The 9,828-nt window shown below is 41.3% G+C and overlaps 1 protein-coding gene across 7 annotated transcripts in view; it reads right to left on the bottom strand.

Moving 5' to 3' along the window:
* The window catches only part of LOC103388831 (lamin-A), a 35,835-nt gene that overhangs the window by 3,197 nt on the left and 22,810 nt on the right, over positions 1 to 9,828 (bottom strand). For 6 of the 7 annotated variants that reach the window (XM_025061672.1, XM_008324021.3, XM_025061674.1 and 3 more), the window contains 8 exons: positions 6,637 to 6,762; positions 5,481 to 5,651; positions 4,878 to 5,003; positions 3,949 to 4,169; positions 1,619 to 1,934; positions 1,325 to 1,432; positions 876 to 995; positions 732 to 791 (listed from right to left, as the gene is read on the bottom strand). In XM_025061672.1, coding sequence (XP_024917440.1) covers positions 732 to 791; positions 876 to 995; positions 1,325 to 1,432; positions 1,619 to 1,934; positions 3,949 to 4,169; positions 4,878 to 5,003; positions 5,481 to 5,651; positions 6,637 to 6,762 — 1,248 coding nt within the window. Of the gene's footprint in view, positions 1 to 731; positions 792 to 875; positions 996 to 1,324; positions 1,433 to 1,618; positions 1,935 to 3,948; positions 4,170 to 4,877; positions 5,004 to 5,480; positions 5,652 to 6,636; positions 6,763 to 9,828 lie in introns of those variants that run through there. The other variant, XM_025061676.1, reaches the window with a different exon arrangement.

Raw genomic sequence — 9,828 nt, 5'->3', positions numbered from 1 at the left:
TATGTTCTGTCATCCCCCCCCCCCCCCCTCTTGAGGACAGAAATGTTTTCACAAACCCTCCGACCCACACCCTTGCAAATTGAAATGCTATTGAGCAAAGGTGGGACCAAGTCGTTGCTTTGCAAGTCACAAGTAAGTCTCAAGTCTTTGCACTCAAGTCCGAGTCAAGTCTCAAGTCAAGACAGACAAAGTCCGAGTCGAGTCTCAAGTCAAGACAGGCAAAGTCCGAGTCGAGTCTCAAGTCAAGACTGAAAAGTGTCAAGTCAAGTCCCAAGTCCTGCCGCTTCTGTCTCGAGTCCTTTTAAATAAAAATAATAATATATTTACACAGATCACTTTGGGTTTCGGAGAAATGATCAAGACTTGTCGAGTCAAAGGGCTCAAGTCCAAGTGAAGTCACGAGTCGTTGACGTTAAAGTCCGAGTCGAGTTCGCAAGTCTCTTTACATTTGGTCAAGTCGAGTCTAAAGTCGTCAAATCGATGACTCGAGTCTGACTCGAGTCCAAGTCATGCGACTCGAGTCCACACCTCTGCTATTGAGAACCTGATAACATGTATATTCTTATCATGTACAAACCACTCTATGAGTTGCTGCCACCTAGTGACTGGAGGCTGCATTACAGCAGTGGTCCACTTATGTCCAATGGCCATATTGCATTAGAAGCTATTTGAGGAAGTACTAGTTAAAAAAAACCAGTGGGTAGACTGTAAGATGTTAATAGAGCACTGACCTCGTCATCCTCCTCGTCATCTTGGAACAGGCTGCGTGTCACTTTTCTGGCGGCCATCTCCTGCCACGTCAGATCACAACATGATGTGTTAAAATCCATCGAATGCGGGAGGTTAAATCGCATGTACGTAAGTCTATTCCAAACCTCTGCGTTGGCATTGATGAGTGTGGTCTCCGTCTGTTCACCAACGCCCCACGAGTCCTGGGTCTTCCACAACAAGTCCGTGGGAGGATTGTGGGTTTCACCACTGGATGCAGCCCAGATCTACAAAAGTCGGTATTTGCAAAAAAAAAAAAAAAATGGCATGAGATGACGTTAGAACAGCGGTTCCCAGATTTTCTCCACTGGGCGCCTGCGTGGTTTCTTAGGAAAACCTGTTCAATATGGACAACATGCTGCGTCACGTTTCATTCAAATGGCACACTAGAGGGCGCCCCCCCGCCCCTATTTTAGCTTGTAAGTAAACCTGCTAATAAAGTTCTCAGGAGAACACTTGAAGAATATTTTAGCAGCTTTGTAGATCAATCCATTTTTTCGATTAGCCGACATCTTAGCCTGAGTGATATCGACGAAATGCCGGCAAATGAACTCACCGTCACAGTTCCTCCAGCTTTAAGCACGAACTTTGGAGGAAACTTGTACACAGTCGGGCTGGAGGTTCCGACCTGTCTCTTCACCTGCCAGTGGCCGAGTGACTGGTCCTGTTTTAGTAACGGACAACATTGATCGATTAAGCTTTAGCGTAGACATTTCAGCCTTAGCTACGTACTCGTAGCTAGCTTACATACTTGTACATGCCATTGTCATATTTACTTTTTTTTTTTTTGCCATGAAAATACTTTGACCTGGTATCAGGAGAAACAAAAAAAAAAAACAACTTAATTAACCTCGTCTGACGTGTTGCTGAGGCGGATGTACTTGCCGTCCTGGTCTTCCTTAGTTATACTGACACGGCCGCTGGCTGAGGCACGGTGGCCAATGCGAGTTTTAGTAACAGTGCCTGTTGTACTGGAGGTCTCACTGTCATTATCGTTAAGACGGCGCTTCTTGCTGATGGCTATACCAGATGAGCTGCGGCTGCTGGAGGCGGCGGCGGCGGCGGCAGCTGAGGAATGGTGCACGCGGCCGGTGTGGGCGTGGCCTGATCCGGAGGAACGGGCAACTGCGGTCTTGGCGGAGGGAGGGCTAGGTGACAATTTCAGCCTGAAGACAGTTGAACATGAGAGAGAAACATGAGTTGATTGGATGTTGTTGTAATAAAGCTCAAGTTGATATCTTAAGAACGAGTGTTTGTATTTTTGCTACAATTAGCTTTTCCAGCTAACCGTTGAATATAAAGACACAAAATAAGCATTCTTCTAAAAGCAAATCTCTTAGCTGCTTTGGTATATGATTTAGAAAAAGGGAGACCAAATCTTTAAGAAATACTCCTCTTTCTTCTTTGCATGCAGCCTTTCATGGGGGTGGAGTATTGAAAACCTCTTTGTACCAAAGGGTGATATTGGGTGGATCGGGCTATCAAGAGTAGTTTTGTCCAGAAGCTAACGGTGGGTGGCAGGAATGTTTAGTTCCCTACAGGGAATTTTAATTTGAAAATCCCACTGAGTACCAAAGAAATATGTTTCCAATATGTAGAGATCTTTTCGCATTCCCAGAAGCAGTGAAAATATGTTCCCGTCTCTGACTTCCATTTGATGCAAATAGGAGAGAATTTTAATGTTATGTAACATAACAGGAGTCACATGGAGTCTGGGAATTATTTTATATCGCGTTTCCCCTTAATCTGTTACATGTGAACGTAGACTTAATCAAACGTAATGAGCTCTGCCAGTCATCCTCTATATATTACTATATATATTACTATATATTTAGTGTCTATATATTTAGTGTCATTTATGAGAGATAACTGATAGCACATAAACACCAAAGGTGTTCCCTAAGAAGTGAATAGAAAGATGATATGAAGTGCTTTCCATGTTTACGCTCCATAGTACATTTCTCTACATGGTTACCAGTAGTGTCAGTAGGGAAGGATGTGACCGGGGGCGCATATAAAATGTCTCAAGTGTACGTAAGCAAAAAATGTTGTTGAGGGATGTTGACTGTTGCTTCAAGTTGTTGGAAGGACATTAAAACGTTGTCTATAATTGTATGAATTCCTGTGTTCCGCCAAGAAGAAAAGTCAGAATTTTGGGTTACAGGGGATAGCAAAGACTAGGTTTTTCTTCTTCCGATATGTTTAGATACATATATCCTGCCAGATCTTAATACTATTGTATATAATAAGATTTTTTTTTTTTTTAACAACAAGAGGTATTTTTGTTACCATGCTCCAAAGACAATGAGAACGAGCCCATGAATGCAAGTCTCCGCAGCCTTCCAAATCTCTTTTAATTTGTGCACAGATTGGAGCTAAATTAAGTAAGCCATTGACCATCATCAGTTATTTGCCCCCAGAGGCAAATCGATTAATTGTGTATTCAGATATAAAACTGAACTTAACAAAAGTTGCCAGAATAGCACGAATTGAATGTTTAGGCGATGTTAGAAATAGGAGAACATCATCTGCATACATGTCAATTTTATTCAATTTTGTTCAATGTTCCCATCAGCGCTCCTTTGATCTCAACTGTCAAAAATGTTGACGTATGCATTCAGCTGTAGGCAGGCACGGGTAAACTAAGGCCCGGGGCGCCGGATGCGGCCCGTTCAGCTTTTTAAATCCGGCCCGCCAAACTTTTCCAAATTATATAATTGATAATATCATTATACGTCTGCCTTTTCCCTGCAATACCCATGTCTCCCCAATAGATGGCGTAGAAAATGATAAAAGCATTTTAGCTAATTATCCTTTATGCATGAGTTTTACATACGTAATCTATCTAGCTGCTTCTGACCCGGCCCCCCCGTTCAATTTTAGGACCGATTTTGGCCCGCGAGTCAAAAAGTTTGCCCACGCCTGTGCTAAGGCAAAGAGAAGTAGGCTTAGAAGGCAGCCAGGCTAACACTTCTTGTCAAATCGTCGTCCATTAGTTACTACAGCAACCCCCCCCCCCACAGTCCAAATTTTTGGAGTGTCAAACACATACTCCCATTCCACCTGGTCAATTGCTTTCTCAGAGAGAATGACTAAAACACTTTTAATTCCTCCTTGCAAATACGTTCATTAGAATAAAAGACTTCAGATTTCTCTAGAAAAAAAGAAAAAAAAAAGTACCTCTCCTCTTCTCCTTCCAGCAGCTTCCTGTAAGCGCTGATCTCCATGTCCAAGGCCAATTTGATGCCCAAGAGTTCCTGGTAATCATCCAGTTGCTGCTGCATCCGAGCTTGTACTTCAGCAATTTCTCGCTCTTTAGCCTCCAGGCGACGCCTCATGAGGTCACGTTCTCGTGCTAGGCTCTCCTCCAAGTCCCGCACTTTGGCATCGCTGGCGGACAGCTTTTCAAAGGCAAACACAGAAGTGACTTACGGCTTAAACAAGTGGGCGCTCAATTCAATTCAATTCATTGGTGTATAAGGTTTACTCCTCCTCCTCCAGTAAAATCACTAACACTAGCTAATTTTGATAGCGGCATACCCTTAGTTATTGCTGATGCAATTTAAAAACAAAGGAGGGAATAAAACCTGACAACTTTATTTTTTGGTGTTTACTCGACAAACGCTGACCAGCTTAGCTAAGCCAAGCCAGGTTTGTTTTGATTTTTGCATTTACTCCCTCTCTCGTGCGGTTGTCTCTGGCGCCCTCATGTGGAGGCCTAAACACATTGCGGGTTTTGTGAAAGAATCTTCAATACAATTTAAAGAACTTACGTTACGAATGTTACATTTCAGACTATTTTTTTTTTAACTTACTAACTAATTGAATTGTAATACGTTATTTTTTTTAACCACTCGGTGACATTAATTAAAATATAGAATTCAAACATGACCCAAAATATATATATATATATATATATGTATATATATATTAGTATATTATTAAACATCCAGTTTATTAGAAACAATTAATTTGAACTTTTTCTTCACAAGTTCTACGGAGGAAAAAAAGTGCAGCTTAGTAGTTTGTCACCTTCTCCTTCGACCACTGAGCGCAAACATGGAGACATTCCACTCTGGAAAGAACCAGCAGTTCAAGGAGCTGTATACCTGTTTCTGCAGTTGACTCAGTTGGCCCGACAGGGTCTCGATTCGAACACGGCTCTGTTGCAGATCCTCATGAGCAGCTCCTACCATGTGGCTGTTCCTGTCAGCTGATTGGCAGGCATTCTCCAGCTAACAGATAGTGATAAGGAATAATGATAGATAGATAGATATGAATGGATGGATGGATGGATGATAGAGAGAGAGAGAGAGAAATACACACAAAAATAAAAAATCGCATTGTATGCAAATCAATGCTGTGCTGTGCCTGACAAACAGAGCTGTACCTGTACCTTGTAACAAATCTAAGACACCAAAAGTTTAAGTCTAAACACTATAGAAGTTATATCATAGATCATAAGATCATAAATTTAGAATCAGGCACGCTGGGGGGGGAAAAAAAAAACATTTTCAAAGGAAATTTAACTTTGAGCAGACACTTGCACTTCAAACATCACAGAGTCTGAAAAAAAAAAACATTTTCAAAGGAAATCAACTTTGAGCAGACACTTGCACCTGATCGTCAATAAGTGTCAAATCATTGTCCATCCGGGCTTTAAAAGACATGCAATTATAAAAACAAATGACAGAACTTGAGCAGAGACTTACCTTAGACTGGTAGGTCTTCTCCAGTTCAGCTTTGTAGAGGCAAACCTGATCCTCATGCTGCCTTCGAAGCTCAACCAGGGCCTCTGCTAGCTTGCTCTCATACTCCTGCTGCTGTCCGTTGTTGATCTCAACCATGCGAGACTCAAAACGACTGTTGGATTCACGCAGCTCCTGTCGACGCGAGCAAAAATAGGATGGAATAACGTCAGACTGGTAATTATTTTTCATTGAATTGAATGTATTTTTATTGAATTTAATACAAATGTTTCGCACGGGGGTTTTTAGATCCACTTTAAATTTACGAATCGGCGTCATTTTATTTTTTTTTTCAAATCAGGATAAGTAGATATTTGATGCAACTTGTTGACATGAAGTTAGGCCCGGATGTGTTTCAAGGCTTGTAGTCGTCGCTGTAACAACTCAAGTCAACTGTAGTCAGTTGTTTATAGAGCTCAAATGTAGTTTTTACGCTAAATTAAAACGAAGACAACCCCTCTTAAAATACAGTATTGTAAGTTGATTTAAGGAGGAATAATTGGATAAAACAATCCAATTATTCCTCCTTAAATCAACTTACAATTTCTCTAATGCATAGTTGATACAAATATCAAGAAATACTCATGTTTGTGTCAGACCAGCCTAGGTAAATGTACGGCTGACCAGCTGACAGGTCCAAATTATTATATATTTTATAAGTAGTATTGTGATAGACTATTGACTGATTCATATTTTTGAAAATTGAAGCTAAATTTTGATTTATACACAAACATCGATTTGCTTTTTCCACAGTAATCTGGTGATTTAGCCGTTTAAAAAAAAAAATTTCAACAGCCCCAGAATCTAATATTAATTCAAAAAGGGAAAAAGGAAAAAAAAAAATCATTCAAACAGAAACTGCGGATAAGGCGCAAGTGGACGTTAACTGGAAACTAACTATCACTATTCTGATTTTCTAGCAGGAGGAAATAATCTAGTCATGGACCTAAAGTGATTTGGAAGACAATGACCTAATATAAATGTTAGTGCTAATTGTTGCTAAAAAAAAAGATAAAGATAATATAAAACTCCGTATCTGAAGGCAAAACAAACGACTGAAAGCAACCAAACAAAGGAGGAGTTAAAAAGTGGAACAAACTAAGAGACTAAGAAACGACACCTCTTTGTAGACGTTCTGCTGAAACTCCAGTTGCTCCTTCATTGTCATCAGACGGTTCTCTGCGTCGACTCGTCTCAGCATCTCATCCTGTAGCTGCTTCTTTGAATCATCCAGACTGACCTTCAGCTAGCAAAAAGATTAGAAAAAAAAACAGTTAATGGGACATTTTGGCGAGCTAGGCTTGTTGCATTGACTGATGGGATCGTTGTGGACAGAATCGGCAGTAAGAAGTATCTTGGAGTATACATTTGTTGTGCAGCTTCCACTTCCATCACTAATTTTTGCGACTGGTGGTGCATTCAATGTACATGTCATGCCGCTAACAGTTACGTAACCATGTGCTAATGTAGTGCTTCTCAAACGGCGGGGTGGGCCACCCTGGGAGGGCACGGTGAGGCAGAGGTGGGACCAAGTCGTTGCTTTGCAAGTCACAAGTCAGTCTCAAGTCTTTGCACTCAAGTCCGAGTCAAGTCTCAAGTTAGGACAGGTAAAGTCCGAGTCGAGTCCAAGTCAAGACTGAAAAGTGTCAAGTCAAGTCCCCAGTCCTACCGTTTCTGTTTCGAGTCCTTTTAAACAAAATAATAATACATTTACACAGATCACAAAGTATCAAGTCTTGTCGAGTTTTCTGTCATCCCCCCCTTCCCACCCCCCCTCCTTAAGGACAGAAATGTTTTCACAACCCGCCCCCCGACCCACACCCTTGCTAATTGAAATACTATTGAGCAAAGGTGGGACCAAGTCGTTGCTTTGCAAGTCCCAAGTCAGTCTCAAGTCTTTGCACTCAAGTCCGAGTCAAGTCTCAAGTCAAGACAGGTAAAGCCCGAGTCGAGTCCAAGTCAAGACAGGTAAAGTCCGAGTCGAGTCCAAGTCAAGACTGAAAAGTGTCAAGTCAAGTCCCCAGTCCTACCGTTTCTGTTTCGAGTCCCTTTAAGCAAAATAATAATATATTTACACAGATCACTTTGGGTTTTGGAGAAAGTATCAAGTCTTGTCGAGTTTTCTGTCATCCCCCCCTTCCCACCCCCCCTCCTTAAGGACAGAAATGTTTTCACAACCCGCCCCCCGACCCACACCCTTGCTAATTGAAATACTATTGAGCAAAGGTGGGACCAAGTCGGTGCTTTGCAAGTCACAAGTCAGTCTCAAGTCTTTGCACTCAAGTCCGAGTCAAGTCTCAAGTCAAGACAGGTAAAGCCCGAGTCGAGTCCAAGTCAAGACAGGTAAAGCCCGAGTCGAGTCCAAGTCAAGACAGGTAAAGCCCGAGTCGAGTCCAAGTCAAGACTGAAAAGTGTCAAGTCAAGTCCCAAGTCCTGCCGTTTCCGTTTCGAGTCCTTTTAAACAAAATAATAATATATTTACACAGATCACAAAGTATCAAGTCTTGTCGAGTCCAAGGGCTTAAGTCCAAGCGAAGTCACGAGTCACTGACGTTAAAGTCCAAGTCGAGCTGCAAGTCTCCTTACATTTTGTCAAGTCGAGTCTAAAGCCATCAATTTGATGACTCGAGTCTGACTCGAGTCCAAGTCATGTGACTCGAGTCCACACCTCTGCGGTGAGGTGTCTAAATCTACGCGTGGACAGCTTTTAAATGCAGCGTGACGGACTACTGTGAGAGTCTTGGCTAAATGAATACCATCGTCAATAGTAATCCAGGTTCAGGGGCAGAAAGAAGGTGGAGCCACCTTCATGAAGGATAAGGAGAAAGAGATGATGACTGACTTCAGAAAGTCAGACAAACAACACCGTAATCATCTCACTGTGAAAGGATGGCGATCTGTCTTTCTCAATCAACACCACAGCATTCGTCAAAAAAAGCACAAAAAAAGCACTTTATCACATTTTTCAAGGGCACCGACAAAAACATCCTGACTTTCAGCCTGATGTTCTGGTTTGGCGACTGCATGACACAGTAGCAATGCCAGCTAAACAGGATTGTAAAGACTGCCAAAAAAAAACATTTGGTAGCCAGCTCCCCCTGCTGGAAGAGATTTATCAGCACAGACAGAGTTTTAAAATTGATTTAAGATCTCCATTTTTTTTTTAAATTTTCAATCGTGTATTCTTACCATGTAAAATGAGAAATAATCTATCTGGTAGTCGGTAATGCTAATGCTAACGGCGGCTCCACCCCTCCACCACAAATGCAAGAAAACAGGTTTTCCTTATGACACACCTGACCGCCTTTGACAGAGGAACCTCAAGAGGGCATAGCTTCACTCCCTGGTTTGGAGGCTCCACCTGAGCAGACTTGTCAGGGCAGCCAATGAGATGATTGTTTTTCTAGTTTTATTCAGATTTTTTTTTTAAGTATGTCACTTTTAGCTTCTTTTCAGAACAATGAGTTTTTAAACTGTTGACAAACTCATTGACAGACTTGGATGTATCAGATAAAAAGCTCCCCAAAATTTCTGTACCGTGAAGTGATTTCATTTAGGACAGGCTGACAAACGGTGCTTAACAGATTTTTAATAGGTTAAATCAAATACCAAAACCCGTAACTGTTCATAATAACCATAAAATTAAAAATTATGGAGAGAGGGTTTTGGAAGCCAAAGGCTCAGTTTACGTCTTCTCTGCAGGCGCTTTGCTCTTTAAAAACCCTAACTCTCCAAAGACCCTTTATTCAAACTAATCCAGTCACATATAATGGCAAATTTCCTCTTTGACGTAGCCAGGTACCAAATGATGTTCAACCTGGAACCAGCCTGGGTTCCATTGGTTGGAAACTTTTTTTTTTTGTATTAGAAACAATAGTTTTACCTTCTGCCTAAATTTGCTTTGCTATAAAAGTTTTTTTCATGGAATAAAAAAATAAAAAAATAACGTATTGGTAATGGAAAAATATGGCTCAACATGCCAGATGCCAGATCCTGCAGTTTTTATACATAACCAGCAGATGGGGTGAGTACATTGCAACACATTCATTCTGCGTGCCTTGAAAATGTATTTACAAAACAAAACAGAGAAGACAATATGGCTTTTTTGCAACGTTTACACACACACACGTTTAATTATTTAGGGCTAGTGATTTGCACGATTTTACGCACCTTAACCTGTGATTGACAGAATACAAAACGTCTGCGAGATATGCAGGAGCCCTAGTTTGGAGGACCAAACTGGGAGCCCAAACCTCCCCGTTTACACACACACACACACACACACATATGTATGTATATATATATATATATA

The sequence above is a fragment of the Cynoglossus semilaevis genome, chromosome 13, assembly GCF_000523025.1.
Source record: "Cynoglossus semilaevis isolate Cse_v1.0 chromosome 13, Cse_v1.0, whole genome shotgun sequence".
Taxonomy (NCBI): Eukaryota; Metazoa; Chordata; class Actinopteri; order Pleuronectiformes; family Cynoglossidae; genus Cynoglossus; species Cynoglossus semilaevis.
Note: the sequence above shows the minus strand (reverse complement) of the source record. Positions and strands in the feature narration are given on the sequence as shown.